Source organism: Hippocampus zosterae, chromosome 17 (assembly GCF_025434085.1).
Source record: "Hippocampus zosterae strain Florida chromosome 17, ASM2543408v3, whole genome shotgun sequence".
NCBI lineage: Eukaryota > Metazoa > Chordata > Actinopteri > Syngnathiformes > Syngnathidae > Hippocampus > Hippocampus zosterae.
Window position 1 is genome coordinate 10,107,597 of NC_067467.1, and position 17,517 is coordinate 10,125,113.

The 17,517-nt window shown below is 41.4% G+C and overlaps 3 protein-coding genes across 8 annotated transcripts in view; 1 reads left to right on the plus strand and 2 right to left on the minus strand.

The window, feature by feature from the left end:
• Nucleotides 1-78: 78 nt before the first annotated feature.
• On the minus strand, nucleotides 79-2,606 carry zgc:195001 (uncharacterized protein LOC567531 homolog). Its single transcript, XM_052048745.1, has 4 exons — nucleotides 2,516-2,606; nucleotides 2,368-2,430; nucleotides 1,492-1,631; nucleotides 79-714 (listed from the first exon to the last, which is right to left on the minus strand). The coding sequence occupies exons 3-4, from the start codon at nucleotides 1,624-1,626 to the stop codon at nucleotides 316-318; spliced, it is 534 nt and encodes a 177-aa protein (XP_051904705.1). The 5' UTR covers nucleotides 1,627-1,631; nucleotides 2,368-2,430; nucleotides 2,516-2,606; the 3' UTR covers nucleotides 79-315.
• Nucleotides 2,607-12,233: 9,627 nt separating this feature from the next.
• On the minus strand, nucleotides 12,234-15,699 carry emc10 (ER membrane protein complex subunit 10). 2 transcript variants are annotated; one of them, XM_052048129.1, is made up of 8 exons: nucleotides 15,530-15,699; nucleotides 15,342-15,408; nucleotides 14,868-14,980; nucleotides 14,527-14,640; nucleotides 13,951-14,135; nucleotides 13,363-13,456; nucleotides 13,009-13,127; nucleotides 12,234-12,463 (listed from the first exon to the last, which is right to left on the minus strand). In XM_052048129.1, exons 1-7 carry the CDS (start codon nucleotides 15,620-15,622, stop codon nucleotides 13,041-13,043), a joined length of 753 nt encoding a protein of 250 aa, XP_051904089.1. In that variant the 5' UTR covers nucleotides 15,623-15,699; the 3' UTR covers nucleotides 12,234-12,463; nucleotides 13,009-13,040. The 2 variants fall into 2 exon arrangements, with proteins under 2 accessions (XP_051904089.1, XP_051904087.1); XM_052048127.1 differs by lacking the exon at nucleotides 13,009-13,127.
• Nucleotides 15,003-17,517, plus strand: part of mybpc2a (myosin binding protein Ca) — a 31,650-nt gene continuing 29,135 nt past the window's right edge. For 2 of the 5 annotated variants that reach the window (XM_052048125.1, XM_052048126.1), the window contains exons 1-2: nucleotides 15,004-15,191; nucleotides 17,013-17,349. In XM_052048125.1, the coding sequence (XP_051904085.1) occupies nucleotides 17,262-17,349 (88 nt within the window). In that variant the 5' untranslated portion in view covers nucleotides 15,004-15,191; nucleotides 17,013-17,261. Of the gene's footprint in view, nucleotides 15,192-17,012; nucleotides 17,350-17,517 lie in introns of all 5 variants that reach the window. The other 3 variants (XM_052048122.1, XM_052048123.1, XM_052048124.1) reach the window with 2 other exon arrangements.

Sequence of the window (17,517 nt, forward strand, 5' to 3'; positions counted from 1 at the left end):
AGCTCTCTGAAAAGTAGTGGGTTGGGGGTTCTGGGAAGGAGTGACTTCTACCTAATAAAAAAAAACTGGTAGGGGGGGTTATTATACAGAAGTTGACTTTATTTGGCACACTGAAAGATGCAAAACAAGCTCTCTACTACACGTGCAAAGATGCAGACACCTGTGCCTAATTTGGAAAAAAAGACAAACAACCCCCCCCCCCCCCCCCCACAAAAACAATCGGGCATGAACACAGACTCGCTATTTTCACCTTGGACTCCTCGAGTGCTAGTTCCACCATAAATGTCAGCTCGTTTCAGCTTCCAGCCAAGTGATTCACTGATCCTTTTTCCGAATGAGGCAGAAGGAGTTTGTGCCGACCCACATGGCGGGCAGGAGCTTCTCCTGAACGCCGATCTTGAACTTGTGCACCAGCCTCACCTCCTTGTCGCCCTCGCCCTCCACCACCAGGAACTTGACGGAGCCGGCTGGCTGGTCCACGTACACGCCCAGCGTTTGGCACATGGGCAGGACCACGTCCACGTTCTCGCCGTTGTGCCACACTTGGTAGCAGGAGCCCGACCAGCCCACACCCCAGGAGCTGGTGTTTTCTCCCAGTCCGCAAGGGCCGTCCTTCCGGGGGGCGCTCTCTGCCACCACCCCGATCACCACCCAGCCGTCGTAGTCCACCTCCCAGTAGCCACGCGATCCAAGGAGGCCCTCCTTGCACAGCACCTGAACGACAGGAATGCCAGGTCAGAGGCGCAGCTGTTCTGAGTCCAAACCCAAGTCAAGTATTTTTGGGGGAAAAAAAACGTCGAACCTTCGCGGATGCAGATCTAAATTTATCTCCACCCTCCCCCCCAAAAAAGCTTAATTGTGAGAAAAACAACTCCTTCCAAAAATCAATTAAGTGCTTTATTGTGATTTTTCTGTTGTTTTTCAAATTTTATAGCTTTTAGTTCTAAAAATAATTACTTTTTGCAGGGTAAAAATACAGCAATTTTATTATTATAAAAATACACCTTTGAAAAAATCTATTTAATTGTGTGTATTCCTTGGAATTATCTGGCTTTACTAAAAAAAATCTATCAGTCACAGATAAACCATTATTTTGGGTCAAATATTTTAAAATTTTAATTAAAAGAAATCTATTACTATAATGCGACAGTCTTGTTTTTAAGATGAGTGACATTTTCTCTTTATGGCTAAAAAAAGATGACCCCTTGAAAAATATGACTTAATGTTGGAAAAAAAATAGAGTTGAATTAAAAGTATACAAATGTCATTCAAAACATTGTGGAAATGTGGTTTAAAAAAAAATTCTTTAGTAATGCCTGCATTACCTTTTCTGTGGTTCTACCCAGTGATACTTCCACCAAATTCCATATTGCTCGTGAATTTGGCTCAGAGCACTGAATTTGAAGTCTGTAGGAGTATATTTTGTCTGAAGCAGCCGCGGCAAGGGACCTTAAAATGTCAGCCGGAAAGCAAAATGTCCGACTTGCTGACCTGTGGCGAGTGTTCATATCTCTCCGGTCGGTTTGGATACGGACAGACGGCATCAGACGTGCGTGCCACCTTAGCGCCGTTTTCTGAGATCCACAGCAGTTTCTGTGCTGTTTTGTCATCCAAAGACAGCGGCATCCAGTCTGGACAACAAGTCAACAATACTTTAGTCAGTGCAGATGGATTAATGAAACAAACTTGTCCACCGTCAATCCAAAAGCACTTGATGCCACCTCAACTATGACTTTTAAGTCTTCAGTGTTGCTTTCAGGTCCCATTAGTGTAGACCTAGTTAGCACAGCTATGGTTAGTATGGTACAAAGGTTAGACTGGACACCATCGGTTGGTGCGGAACTTCTTGGTACATAAGTAGTTGTGTTACGCTGAATGGCTTGCATCATACAGTTGCACACGGCTAATTTGCATCATTTTAGATCATTTTAATTAGCACTGAGCAATTAGACACAGGGGTAGTACGTTGATGTACGGCTAATTAGTACAAAATCATGAGCACCGAACAGTGATCCTTGAGCAATATTTAGTGAGCACAATATAGATAGCATCGAACAGTGTCGGTTAGTGCGTAACTTGTCACATAGTTGGTATACGTGGAGAATAATAATAGTCAGCACAGAGCTAGTTGACAGAGGGCAAGTTGACATAGAGCTAGTTAGCACAGAATTGCTAGCATTGGATAGCGCCGATTAGCTCGGACCTTGTGGTTCCAGAGCGAGTTAGCTATTAGCAGACATTGCAACTCTGTTGAAACAATTTTTATAATGGAGCACTAGTTTGTGTACCCAATTAAGTGATCATTGAATCGATGAGCATTCATATCTGTCTGTCTTTTTAATTTGTGTGAAGTGTGTAGTGACTGACACTTGAGAAAGTCTGCCCTGGTGGTTGGTTCAGGGATGTTGGGTTCGTATGGCGGCAGCTTCTCTGAAGAGATATAAAAACATTACACATTTTTGTTAATAATTATGGATTTTTTTCTCATAATTCTGTATAGTTTTTGATTGTTTACCTGCTGCCCCAGTATTTTTGCTTCCTGTAAAGGGAGAAAGAAGTTAGTCAAAGCAGTCAGACCATTTGCACAGTGTCCATAATAATATTAATGAACACGGCATTCTATATATTTCATGATTCATGTACCGTACATTAGTCTCACATTTCAGTATTTAGTTATTAGAACTCAATTTGATTTTTTGTAAAAAAACAAATTATGAGATTGAAACGTTTTGCACAAAAATATGACTAGATTCCAATAAAATTAGTACTTTTTCTTTGGGAAAAAAAAAATTATTGGTGTAAAATACAGTCAACCGTTTTTTTCTTGTAAGCCTGTTTTTCTCATACAATATGTTCAGCGTGTATGACCCCACAAGTCTAAAAGGTAGTTTTAGGACTTTTACTTTTTCTTGCAAAGAATGTGTACTATTTACATAATCCTCAGTGTATTAAAAACGAAAGTAAGTTTAGATGCATGTTTATTGAAAGTTTATCAAATAATGTGGTGTCCTACAAGGATCAATTTGAGGTCCTGTACTATTTTTTTAATGTTCCACCTTGGCAGTTTCATCAGGAAGCATGGAGTGAACATCCATAGTTAAACTGATTCGTAGCTGTCCCCCATTGACCTCAGGCTAATGAATGATTTATTCACCCCACTTTGTTTACAACATGAAAAAAAGAAAAAAAATTCCCGAGCTTAACCATGACAAAAAAAGTTTTGCTCAAGAGCCATGTCACTAAATTACAAGTACGATCTTCAAATCCTTCCTCAGAGTTTTTATTTTCACACCTTATCAATATTATAAAAATATTTTTTTACTCTAGAAAAAGTGTTTTATGATTAAGTTGGCAGTAACCTTAGCTGGTAACATGCACTGAATCATCCTCACGAATGATTCCTAAAGCAACTGCTGAAACCTTAACCTGCCAATCCTCTTAAACATGTACATCATCAAAAATGGTGCTGGGAGGAGGTGGGGATGTCGTGTCTTTCCTCGAAATGGCGTGAGAGAGTTTAATGGGAAGCCTTTGATTGCAGGACCCTCCTGGCATGATCCTGGCATTCCCGCTGAGATCTGAGACCCGTGGATAATCCCGTTTTTTTATCACGGCAATTAAACGTTTAAAGCAAGGCGTCTCTCTTGCACTATATTAATCAAAGTTGTTCTTCCATTACTACCTTCAACTACGAGTGTCCCAACATGGGATGTTTTCCTACTTGGTAAATTTTTGCACGTAAAAATTAGAATTTTGAGTCAGTTCCAGATACTGTACATTGGAGCCATGAAGGTACCCTAATACCCTGAAATGTGGGCAAGGAGAGCCACGGTCAATTAAATCACACCTGAATTTTTACTATGATTAATAATATTTAGAGTCACAACTTTTGATGAAAGCAGTGGAAGACGAGCGAGGATTATGGGATCCACTTGGCAGTTTTGGACGCGTTCCACCCGTGTGATGAAGACATTCAACAACAAAGGTCAGCTCCAGTGAGGCTTGGCCTCTTCCGTCTTTCTTGTTCCGAGATGAAAGGAGAGACTTGACGGAATAACTTAATGCCTCCAGCTCCTCCGGCTGATTCTCAAATAGGAGGGCTCAGCTAGGTAACATGACACTGCAAAAACACAAATCATCGGCGAGCCTCAAGTGAGCCCCGTCCTCACTGCGTGACCTTGCCCCAACCAACGCGATGTCGGGTAGAAAACGTTTTATTGTAATACGTAATTTTCATAAAGATTATGAATTTTACAAAAAATATTAAAAATAGCAAGCAAAAATAAATACTATTGGGAAACAAAAAACTTTTATGATCTTTGTTTTATTTTTGTACTTTGTTGTTAGCATTAAATTTAAATGTCTTGGGTTGAAAATGACGACATTTTTTGTTTGTTCAAGAAAGACAACTTTTCCTTTTAAAAAAAAGATTCCAACTTAATTCTCATGCTATTGCGACTTTATTCGTGTAATTAATTAGGGCATGAGATATTTTTTCCCCTAAACCCTCCCAAAGAAACAACATGTTCAGAAATGATACAACTTTATTCTTGCAACGTTCATATTTTCTCATGAGAAATCAAGACCAATAAAATTATTTTTTTTCCAAAAATATTTTGGGGGGGGGCTCAAAAGATACAACCGTATTATCATCCGATTGCTACGATTCTGTACTCAGTTGCTATAAAAAGTCTACACATGCCTGTTCAAATAGTTTTTTTTTTACAATAACAGAGTAATATAAATCATCACAACATTTTACACCATTAATGTGACCCATGACCTGTTTATCTCATTTCGAGAAAAAAAATCAAAAATCATATCAAGGAGGGGAGTTGTAATTCAGATGCGCAAGTATGATCACCGTCTTCTAACTGGGTGACTGTGGCTGTGTTCAGAATCAACCAATCGCATACAAACTCATGTTAAATGAGATTGCCACCTTTTGAAGTGCATTAACCCCAAATAGATGTTCCAGTAGGCTTTTCCTGACATTTTGGTAGCCAGCACAAGCCACGCCCAGTACCTGAAATTGAAATCTTAATTGTGTAGATTTTAAATCCACTGTGAGCTGGTAGGAAATGTGAGTGATCTGATTGGCGGCAGGTGGATGAAGCCAAAGAGGATGATTGATGGGGGCCCCCAAAATATATTGACTCAGAAAAGATGGCTCATGTTCATGGCTTCAATCATGTGTGATAAAAATGAGCTTCAAACGGATTCTAGGTGGGGCAGGCCACAAAAGCCACCATGGCAATATTCCATTACAAAATATCACCAAGGTCTATTTTCATGGACATTCCACAATCTAAAGTTCTTCTTGAGCAAAATCACGTAAAGTATGCTGAGATGAATTTAAGGTTCAGATGGCGCAGGAAATGCAATCTGTGGACAAACGTGCGCCTGTGTTACACATCCAGGAATTGAGTCTGACTGTATATATATATATATATATATATATATATATATATATATATATATACACACACATGCGCACACACCGTATATCCTTATCCAACCAACCTATAGGATTTTTATATGACATACATAACCTTAGTCCAAATTAAGTACAACTGTCTTAGTGTTAGTATAGAAATAGTATTCTTAAACAAAGTTGTTAGCATAAAACAATTGTGGAAAATATACATTTATTTTCATATTTATTAAATTGGTTTAGTCATTCTTTTTTAGAAAAAAAAAACTTGGTGGAAAAAAATCTTCTTGAGGTTAAAAAAAATACTTCCTTATAGTATTGTTATCAATGAAGTTGTTATTTATCCATCCCTCTATTATCTAATCCACTTATCCTACTGAGGGTCACGTGCCTGCTGGAGTCTATCCAGAGCCCTCATCTGCTAGTAGGCGGGATTCAGATTTTTTGGTGAGCGTTCTTGTGATGGCAATCAATCCGCCCATTTTCTAATCCGTTTATCCTGATAAGGGTCGCGGGAGTGCTGGAGCCCATCCCAGCTATTTTTGGGGTATTTGTGGGGGACACACTGAACTGGTCACCTACCAGCCACAGGGCACACATAGAAAAACAACCATTCACGCTTACAATCACACCCATGGATGATTTGGAGTGTTCCACGAACCTGCCACGCATGTGTTGGAATGTGGGAGGAAACCAGAGTGTCCGGAGAAAACCAACACAGGCACGGGGAGAACATGCAAATTCCACACAGGAAGGTCAGAGCCGGAATCAAACCCTGCACTTCTGCACTGTGAGGCGAATGTGCTTACCAGTTGCACCATGCTGCCAGTTGGTATTTCCAGAAATTGAATTCTCTACGTAGTTAACTTGTATCAGGTTAAGATTTTATTTTCTTTCAAAAAACTCATTTTTTTCCTGAAATGACACATATTCAAGTTATCTTTTATTTATTGGGTCAATACATTTTCATAAGATTATGAAAAAACTTTTTGTTACAAGAATGCAAAGATGTTATTTTTAAATAAAACTTTTTCTAGATATTTCCCAAGAGGGGAAAAAAATCATTTTTTTGTCACAGTATTCTAAAATTATCTTTTTATTATTAAGCGGGTTGTTTTTTTGTCACGTGATTCAAGAAATTATGTTTGGACTTGGAAAAAAAATCTAAGATGCAATTTGTTTGTTGGAAAAAATAACTTAATTCTCCAAACATACAGTACATTTTTTTCTTGTAGGGATACAATGTAATCATTGTCGTTGTCCAAAAAAAAAAAGAAATTAAAAAAATTAAATTTATCGATAGCAATTCAACAACTAATCCAAAATGGGCTTCTTGGGTGCAGTTGGGTTCCTACCTGCTTTCCTGGGTACAGGCATGTTGCTTTCTTGTCCCTTTTGGTTTGCCAGGTGAGGCGCCAGTCGGTATGGTGAGACGCCCCTTTGGGGAAGCCCTCTTATTAGTTTCCAAATGGGGCGGTGCGGTTGTGTGTGTGTGTGTGGGGGGGCATCGTTGCACCTGACACCCGTCACTTTCAACATGGGGCAAGGTGTCGGATGATGCCATGTTGGTGCACGGGGATTCGGGGGGCTGGGGGAAGGTCTCTCATTTGCATGCACATGGAGACAACATGTGCTAAAAAAAAAAACAAATAAGCAGTTCTGAGCTTGAAATAGAACATGACGCAAGATCCTGCAGTCTGACGTCACACTGCGTTTAAAACCCAATCCTTGCTTAAAACCTTACTTCATATTTGTCATCCTCTTTGAAACCCCAACATGGGCTGGCATGTAATTCAAAGTTGATCAATCAGTCCTGAAACTCAACTTTGATACCCTTCCTCAAAATTGAAGCCATATTTCAAAACCATAACCTCAAGGAAACCCAAATTTGATAGCCATGCTTGAAATCATACTTTGCAACACTAACACACTGTCTTGAAACCTTACCACTGACTTGAAACTCTACTCTGTAACCCTAATCCTGTCTTGAAACCCCAGCCCAAATTCAAAAGCTTAATCTGAAACCACATCCTTGACTCAAAACCCTAATTTGAATTTGAATGTCTCGTTTAATACCCTACTATGAAGTCCTAATTATGGCTTGAAACCCAAACCCAGATTTAAAACCTAAATTTGAAACCCTAACCCTGACTCAAAATCCTAATTTGAAACCCTACCACTAGTTTAATACCATTCTCTAAAACCCTAACCCTATTTTGAAACCCGGACTCCAATATGAACTGCTAATTTGAAACCCTATTGCTGGTTTAATCTGTAACACTGACTTGAAACCCCACTCTATGCTTGTTTGAACCCTAATAGATTTTCAATCCCAATTTGAAACCATAACAGACTAAAATGCCTACACTGGTTTTCAAGTCACAGTTAGACTTACGACCCTAATTGGAAACCTTAACAGACTAAGCACCCTACATCCATTCACCCATCCATCCATCCATTCATCCATCCATCATCTGAAACCGCTTACCGGTAATCCTCACAAAGGTTGCAGGCGTTCCGGAGCCTATCCCAGCTCTCTCCGGGCAGTAGGCTGGGTACAACCTGAACTGGTTGCATGCCAATCACAGGGCCCTCAGAGACAAACAACCATTTGCGCTCAAAATCACACCTAGGGACAATTTCGAGCGTTTCAGCAACCTGCCATGCATGCCAGAATTGAACCCTACACCTCTGTACTATGAAGCGGACATGCTAATCAGGTGAGCACCGTACAACCCAAAAACCCAACATTGATGCCCGGCTTGAAACCCTTCTCTAAAATCCTTTACCTCATTTGAAATTCTAAACCCAATTTAAAACGCTAACCCTAACTAGAAGGCCTACTTTGTGAAACTTTAAGTTCAGTTTTAACCCTAACTGTGACCTGAAACACGAATTTGAAACCCCAATCCTATCTTATTGGCCCGAATATTAGACGGTGTTTTTTGCATTGAAATAAGACTGAAAAAGTGGGGGTCGTCCTATATTGGGGGTCTAGACAGTATACCCATTCACGGCGCTAGATGGCAGATATCAATGAAGTGAATGCTGAACTTGACTCCCAGGCTAAAATATATAAAAATAAAAATAGCGGTAGCACGAAGAAGAAAAATAAAAAATTGTAGTAAGAAAGAAAAGAGAAGAAAATAAAAGAAGAGATAACAGAAAATGGAGAAATGTAGTGACAATCTGAAAAGTGGGTCAAAGTTAAGCCAGGTTAACCGGCAGCTGAGGAGAAGTTATGATGTAATTTACATTTCAAAAAACAAAAGCCATTCATTTACGAATGTGATTGCACTTTGGATTTAAATGAGGCAAAGTAACATGCTTTTTCTCTCAAATATATTGTTATAATCATTTGCTTCAGACGCACTGTAATTATTTTTTGTATAAAAATTAATTTGGTGTTCAAAAAGTCTTTTTTCAAACTTGAGTCTCGAAAAACAGGGGGTTGTTTTATAGTGAGGGCCGTCTTCTATTCCGGCCAATACGGTACTTTAAATCTCCAACTCTAACTTGGAAAAAGTTCTTTGAAACCCCGACCTTGGTTTAAAGCCCTGATTGCAACACCTAAGTGTGTCCTGGAGATCTCTGTTGTGTTTTTATTAATAATGTTGTGTCGAGTTGATGTGAACACCTTGTTGTTCTTTAGGGGAGCCGAGACAGCTTAATGAGGTGCAGTTATGTGTGCCGCAAAGAGCGGCACAGTAGACGAGTGCAGCAGACAGGCCCCTGCCGCTGACCTTTGATCTATGTTTATGTGCAATGGCCAACATTACCGTCCCTCTCGTGTTGCCCGATTACATGCTAACACGCCGGCACTATGGACGAAATGGAGAGTTCGCTAAGCGGCGCGGATGCTTTTTGGCTTGATTGATGGCGGGCAGCTGCTGGCGAGCTGGCCGGCTGCCATCTCACATCCCAACCCGCCACACCACGCCTTCAGTATCTTCAACAACTGCCAATGTTACAAATCTGACTTTTTAGTTTGAGTTTAAGCGAACCATATTTTTGTAAAAAATTATATATTTTTGTCAACAAACTGAAAAATTCAATTTTGTTTTAAATCTGACTTTTTTTTATCTCAAAGAAGAATTGAAGTATTTTTGTCATCAAAACAAACATTTCTGTTACAGAAAAAAAATATCAGACTTATTTTTTGTTGAAAAGCAATACCTTGTGGTGTCTCTTTTTCACAGTTTTTACAATATTCCTTTTGCCATTGAAAAATTACTTATGCAGACAAAAAACTTGAATTTTCTGTTTCCGATTTTTTGGGGTGAACAAATGGTCAACCTTAGCATCATTAGCACTTAGCATTAGTCTAAAAAAGAAATCCCAAATAACAACGTATTCTTGGAAGCAAATGCAAAGTCTCCTAGCTTAAGGCTCTCAGATTTAGTGTCTGGCTCAAACTAACGCGTCCCTTGTCTTTTAGTACATCATAACCCTGGCATGCTGAGCCACATGGCCTCGGAGATTTAGGAACTGTCACGGATGTAACCCCCCCGAAAGCCTCCCGCCATGTTGTCCTGGCAAGGCCACTAAATCCTGGGTGCTCCCTGTGCCAAGGATGTGGGGCCAGGTGACAACTCCCTGATACACGATCAATCACGCTTGGATGCCAAAACTAAATCGGCATAAATGTAAAAAAAAAAAAACCCAACATTTCCAAACCTAATCAAGGTTCAAAATCCTAAAATGAAGACTGTCTCGAGACTCCAAAATTTTTGAAATGTTCCAGGACTGGAGACACAAGAGAATAGCTTCCACAGATATTGGGATTTTTGTCCTCTCAAAAATATCTCCTGCAAATTATTTCAGTTTTTCTTTCACCAAAATAATGGGATATCATTTTATTTTTGCAACATGTAGACCTGTGAACGGCTATCCCAGGGGTCTCCAACGTGGTGCCCGCGAGCACCAGGTAGCCCGTGAGGACCACACCAGTAGCCCGCCAGTGCTAGGATTGTGATTTGCTCGTAGAAATTATGATTTAAAAATGCAAACATGGGCAGTATTATAGATTCTATAGCTACCTATTTAGCTATCTAACTAGCTAGCTACAGTATACGTCTAGCTAGCTAATGTTCTAATATTATTAAATTTAATTTGTACAAATGTTATTTCAGACGCGTATCAATTTGGTAGCCCTTCACACAATCAGGACACATGAAGTAGCTCTCACTCTCAAAAAGTTTGGTGACCCCTGGGCTATCCAAACAACAGAAAGCAATGCTACGCTGTGATTTGCTGACCCTGATGTCACTCACCTTGCCAGGCCGGGCCCTGCCTTTTAAAGCCACACACATTCAGAGTCACAGATACTTCAATATAGAATGTGAGGATAGCGACCCCAAATGGGCAACAGTGACCTCACATGCATACTTTGCATTAATATAATGCTTCCAAGCGGGGGCTTGGGGAACCTGTAGTTGTTTGTTTCGATTTGAAACATGTCATCAGTCCTGGAACCTTTCTGACACACCTAATAATACTCACTGTAAACAATATTCATCAAAGGCTTTTTGATGCTTGTATGTCACCGTGATGTTTGTCATGCAACACATGCCGTGTATGTGTTTGTGTGACAAGGGCTTACGTCTACACGCACACACACACACGCACACACACACACACACCCACACACACACACACCCACACACACGAAATCATGTTTCAGTGTTGCCGCGTTTCCTGGTAGAAGCGTATCAATCAGTGGTCACGCTGATGGATCTCTTATGATGGACTGGGGCCCCGTTCGTTGGGGCCTGTGCCGATTGGACAGCGGGAGGTTCAGTGAGGTGTTGCAGCGGCGCCCGATATAAGCCGACACACTATTTGTCACAGTTGGGACGGTTGGACTAAAAACAACCGGATGGAGGGAGGGAGCGCATACAAGGACGTGATGTTTTTCAATTGTTCTGCGTATTTCGAGCGCAACACACATTCAGAACACACACCATCAGCTTTCAAATGCATTACAAATTAGGTTTTAAAATAAAGATAATTTCTTTCCCGACTTGTTATTATTATTATTTCTGATTGGTCCATTTCTTAGCAGTTCACCGTGTTATTTAATTTTAGTCTATGCATGTTGCACAGACAAATAAGAGTTTGAAATGCAAGAAAAAAAGTCTATACTTATAAAATGTTGAATTACTGGTACTCTAGAGTTACGTTTGTCAGTCCCAGTGCTTTAAAACAGGCACTTTAAAAGCAATTATAAAAAATGGTTGCTGGTCCCCGAACTTCATGTACTTGTCTAAATTGGTCCGTGACACAAAAAAAGGTTTGGGACCTCTGATGTAGAGGTTTGAGGGTGATGTAATGGTAGACGAAGGTTTAGCTGTCAATTTTTTTTTGTAAAATGGTATTCATCAACCAATATAGAAAATGGCTGTCTTTCTCTTCATTTTCACATGGTTGTTATATTGCATTTTTTCATATTATTTTTGGACGTGATAGTGGTGATTTAAGAGGGTTTTTTTCGGAGGTCCCAGATGAACCTCCTCCCACTCGTGCAAAAGTTTCATTGTAAGAATTTTTAGGCGTGACGTCAGTTTGCTTTTTGTCCTTATTAAATGCGTTTTCAAAATGCCTAGGTGCAGTTCGTGAGCTCACGCACCCACATTGCATCAGACCCTAAACCTGGGTCGTTTCAAATTATGTCATATCATGTCTCTGGAAGAATGTCGTGCTGCTCCATAAGATGCAAGATGCAGTTACAAACTATGTTGTCGGAATCTAAAATTAACAGCGTTACTGCCTTGCGTCAGCTCAAATCACTTCAAACTGGTGGGCTCATAAATACTTTTATTATGTTCTTCACAGTCGCATTACAAACATAAAAATGAAAAAATCACATTAAATGCGCATGTACAGCAGCTCACGAGAATTTGAAAACACAAAAAAAAAGAATCATCGGCCGCCGCCGTTGGCCGCTCCGCCACCACCGGCACCGCCCCCTGACTGGTCCTGAGCCCCTGACATCATCAGGAAGAGAACCAGGGGCACGATGTACATCCACTGGAAAACAAATCGCCACAACAATTTATTTGTTGATCAAGTCCAGATTGGCTTCAAGACAAGACGAAGAAAAGCATGTTAGTGGGTTGTTCGTGGTTAAGTGCAACATGATTGACTCGAGTCCCTCCACACAATCATTCCCAGTTAGTAATTGTCCATCTTTATATTGTTAGAAAGCGGCATATTTCCTCAAATAGTGGCCCCTGCTGCAATAGACGGCGCACCAATTAATGAATTGACTGGACAAAGGTGGCCGTGACTGGATTGACTGCAATTTACACCACCATGTCATGTCAGTTTGTCGCGAACCAAAATGGCAGGACCTACAGACGCAAGACTTGACATGTGGTCGCTCCTGTGCTGAACTCAAAACAGGCCTCTGAACAACAGCATTTCCCTGCTTACGTTTGACAGATGTCTGGTCTTTCTGCAGTTGAATATTACCATAGCGATGGTGGTCACTTTGTGAGGAAATATGCATTATGAGGAGGAGGAGGAGGAGGAGGAGAGAGAGAGGAGCCAAAATGAAGCATTCTCATGTTTACTTCCAGTGAGTGAGTCTGAGGGGGTTGAGTTTTCAACTCTGCTCTCTGCCTCCCCCTGCTGGGGGCTGCGCCGAATTGGAGGCCATGAGGAAGATGGCGCCTCCCAGTATCAAATACCACTGCAACACAACAGCACAGCGAGCACCACACAACAGTCAGCAAGGCGCAGCGCTGGCCATCTCATAGCGCCACCTTTAGGCACAGTTCTGGAATTAGCACTGACAGCCGCAAATTGGGAAGTGTCTTCTGTCAACATCCACTTTTGCATGTTCACAGGGAAGCAAAGAGACTCAGGTACGATGAGCGGGAAAGACCGGCAAAGCTCTGAAGATGAGGTAGGGGGAATCCACTTACGTATTTGGCGAAGAAAGACTTCTGCTCCTGGGGATTCTTGCCTTTCTTCTCTGACTCCTGCTCCATGCGCTCCAGGAACAGAGCCGTCTCGGGCCTGCGAGGACAATTTGTAGCAATTAGAAATCAAGAAGAATGAAAATGTGTCAGTGAGTGCTGAGAGACAACAAATCCTGACAGGAACGCAACGCTGACGACTCAACAGCATCGTAAGCTAACAGAAGAGTCAGCTGAGAAAAAAAGCGAGGGGAGCATCTCGTGCAACAGAAACACAAAGATACTAAATAATCCAGAGTTGAAAACACACAAACAAAAAAAAAAAAAAAACAACAGCACACTGTTAGCTAGTCTTGCTACTGATGAGTGCCGGCCGGAGCAGTTCATCTATGAATTATTTACTTTGTTGCCATTAGTTCAATAAAAAAGGCATTTTGACCTGATCTTATTGTCAAATCCAATTATTTGATTAAGCCTTTCATTGGCACTACATGTGGTCTAATTACTGCCATCACTCCCCTCACCAGTTACCCACGACACCAGAAATCAATGCGTAAAAATGCCAAGAAGCAATCGCCGTGGAGAGTGACAGACCCGGGCGCGTTGACGGGGGCCATGACACTGAGCGTAGTGTTGAAGAGCTCCAGGTCCACCTCGTCCTCCACGTCCGTCCCCGTGCAGGCGCCGGGCAGTGTGACGATGGAAATGCCAATCAGCGTGCCTGACAAGTCCGTGTGCAAGGTGATCACGTCGCTCAGGTGGGACTCCACCATCGCGCACTGAACAGAGGGAACATCGCAATCATGATGATGATTATCGTTCAGAATGTTATTCATAGACTAGAGCAGTGGTAGTCTTTTTTTTATACCAACTACCATCTAAAAACAAAAAACACTCTATTCTCCAAGTAGGCTAAACCCCCAAATATTCACGGTTTGACATTCAAAGATTAACAGATTAAAAAAATATATATTCTCTCTTATTTGCTGAAAATCACAACTATTAATCAATTTTCTTCTCACACCACACCAATAGAAGTCCAAGGCTAGAAGTTTATATCGTTGTTCATGTAACATGGGTTGATGAGTTGGTACATGCTATATTCAGGGTGTCCATGCTTTACGGTGCTATCAGTTGCAAGTGTTTTGATGTTGTTGGTGAAATACTCACAGCTCTGACAAAAGCGGTGAGGTATCCTTCCATATGTCGCTCCATCTGTCTGTCAGCCTGCAGCGAAACCCGAGGCACTCGGATTCGGTACAAACCATCCACTGATGCCACCTCCTGTCAAAAGGGTTTTTTCAATTTTTTAATTATCAAACAGATTTGAATATATTAATCTTGCTTGCGTCAGTAGTGGATACGCATTTGTGCGTGTGCAACATGTCACTCGTAGAGAAGGTTGAAATACGTTTTTTCTTGAAAAAAAATCATAAATTTTGGATTAGGTTGAAAATGTGTTCCCATTCTTCAGAATTAGATTATTGCGGGTTTCTGCTGTTTTTACTCACTTTGAGCTTGATTCTGTCGTCCTGCGTCAGGTGGTTCTGACTCAGGGACACTCCAGATTCCCTGCCGGCTTTCAGCAGCAGCGCTCCACGCACCCGGAACCTGCCTACGTCATCTAGACAGAGATCGCGCGAGAGTATCCGATTAAATTCACCTGTTTATGACACTTTCAAATGGCGGTGAGAATTCTATGGTGTGGAAGCAAAGTAAATAGACAGGACATTTACGAGAGATATGGTGACCTGAATTACAATTGACACATGCCGAATTGAAGCGAAGACTGTAGAGGCTGAGAGAACATCACCCGGCACACCCTGGTAATGCCAGTAAGTTAATTTCAGGCAACTTTATTAAAATGTTGATTACTTTCGAATGGGGTCTGGTCAAGAGGTTGTTCTACCCAGTAGCACTGTAGTTGCTTCGTTAGGTAACTAACATGCGCGACAGAGTTACATTAAACAGAAAAACGTCCTCACCAACTTCAAAAGAATGTTCTAGTGGCACGGAGAAATCACCGAATTCCGCATCTTGGACGTCGCTAACCTGGAAATGAGAAGAGTAAAGAAAAAAAGCCACACAAGCTGCCGTTAGCCTTGAAGCATACACACGTCTAACAGCTTCATCGAAGACCAAATGCGACGATTTGAAAATGGCAAACGCGTACCCTCCGGCCATTGTTGCACCAGGCGATCTTAATGCACACAAATGCTATAATAAAAGAAATAAATGATGTTTTGAGCGATATTAAAGTCTTCATGTTTGTATTTAACCAAGAAGGTTCAAGCTGAGAAGGGCGATGCAGCGTTCGCAGAACGCCGTTAGTGCTTCCGCTGGGCTCTTTCGCAATAAGATTCTCCCACACCAACGACGACCCCCCCCCCCCCCCCACCCCTGTGAACGATGAAGTCGACAAAAAAATTATTCTCAATAAATCGTTCCAAACTTATGTATTTCACGTTGGGTACTCGAACATAAACTCCCAAATACCGTTTAACCGTGAACGAATCCAAGGTGCCGTTGGGACAGTGAAAAAGCAAGACTTTAGCACTTGTGTTTTGACATCATAATAATCCACCAAATAAACGACTATGTACGTTCCCCTATTATCATTTATCAAATGAATCGCCAATGGATAGGTTTAATAGCCTATTTCATGTTTTAGGGAGAGCGAATTAAAAGCATAATTGTTTCGTGATGATATATGCTGCACCTGTCACTCTTGGATGACAGGGGGCGCCAAATGACCAGAAATCAGGACATAAATAACAAGTTCCCTTTCTTTTCCCAAAGAGCAAAGAAAAAACGTCTGCAGATATTTTTAAAAGAAGCATTAATTGGTTTAATAATACATTAGAAAATGATAAAATGCCTATATTTATGTTCGTTCCATAATCAAAATGTGAGGCTCTTGGAGCTCTAAAAACACTTTATTGGGTGTAAAGCAGCTGAGAAGCAGGATGATGTCATGTCTTAAAGTGCAATACAATGTTGAAGGAAGGAGATTATATAGCTGGCTCATGTCGTTTTTGCAGAACTTGAGATGAAGTATCTGGTCACCGATTAGGTGTTCCCCCTCTCTTTAACACCATAAACACTTGTGCACTCCTTAGTGTGAATTTAAATGTGGATTTTATATGGATTGTTCAACTGTATCACGTGTCACAAATTGTGTGTTGTGAAAAAGGAGATCTCATTCAAAGGCCTGTCTGAAAAGTCTCAGGAAGTCTGCCATTTTGGTTTGAATTGAACGTTTTCTGGAATATTTTGAAAATTCATCCTTTGAAGCCAATTTCACTTTAGCGACTTGAAATTTGGTAGACATGTCCATGTTGAGTAGACCCTCAAAAAAGTCTCAAGACGTCATGCCTGAAAAGACAGAATGCCGTTTTGAAGCAGCTATTCGTGGGTCAACTGTGCCTTTAGATTGCTTCTCCATTAGATGTGCCTAATATTGTCTGTTGAGCGTATATTTACATCCGCTGGGACATCTGTGTGGGAGTCACGGGGAGTGTACAAGGCACTTCCTAAAGAACTTATAAGATCCTTGAAATTCTGTACCCCGCTGACAGCTCGGACAAATGTCATTGTCCAAGCGTAGACCCGTGTTCTCCTTTTCCACATTTTCCTCTTTTTACTTTGGACCACAGAAACTCATGCGAAACCTCGGGGGACTCCATCACCCCGTTGATTGATTAACGCGGCGGTTGTTAACATCTGAGGAGCTTCTCGGGGGCGGGCGGCGTCTCCCGACGGCCCTGATCTTCTGCTCTTTGAGCTGCTGCCAAGGTTTCAGGTGACAAACGCTCTGTCACTCCAAGAAGATGAGATGACTGGCAGTCTTGGCGGCGGGAGGGGGGAGGAGGAAGGCGGAGGAGGCGGTGAGGCGATAAAAAGGGATGGAGCAGGAAGTGCAGGCAGATCCACAAAACGACGAAGACGCTTTGGAAGTGACTGTGACAGACATGCCTGAGCTCCAGGAGCCTGGTAAGATGTCGCACCAAAGCTGCCGGCATGTCGACACAAAGGAACAGTTAACCGCTAACGTAGCCTGTCAATCACCTTCCACCGCTTGACTCCCGACAGGCCCACCAGGAAATGTGCAGCTTAGGAGAGGATTTAAAATTGTTTGTTGTGTTCTGTAGTTTCAAATGG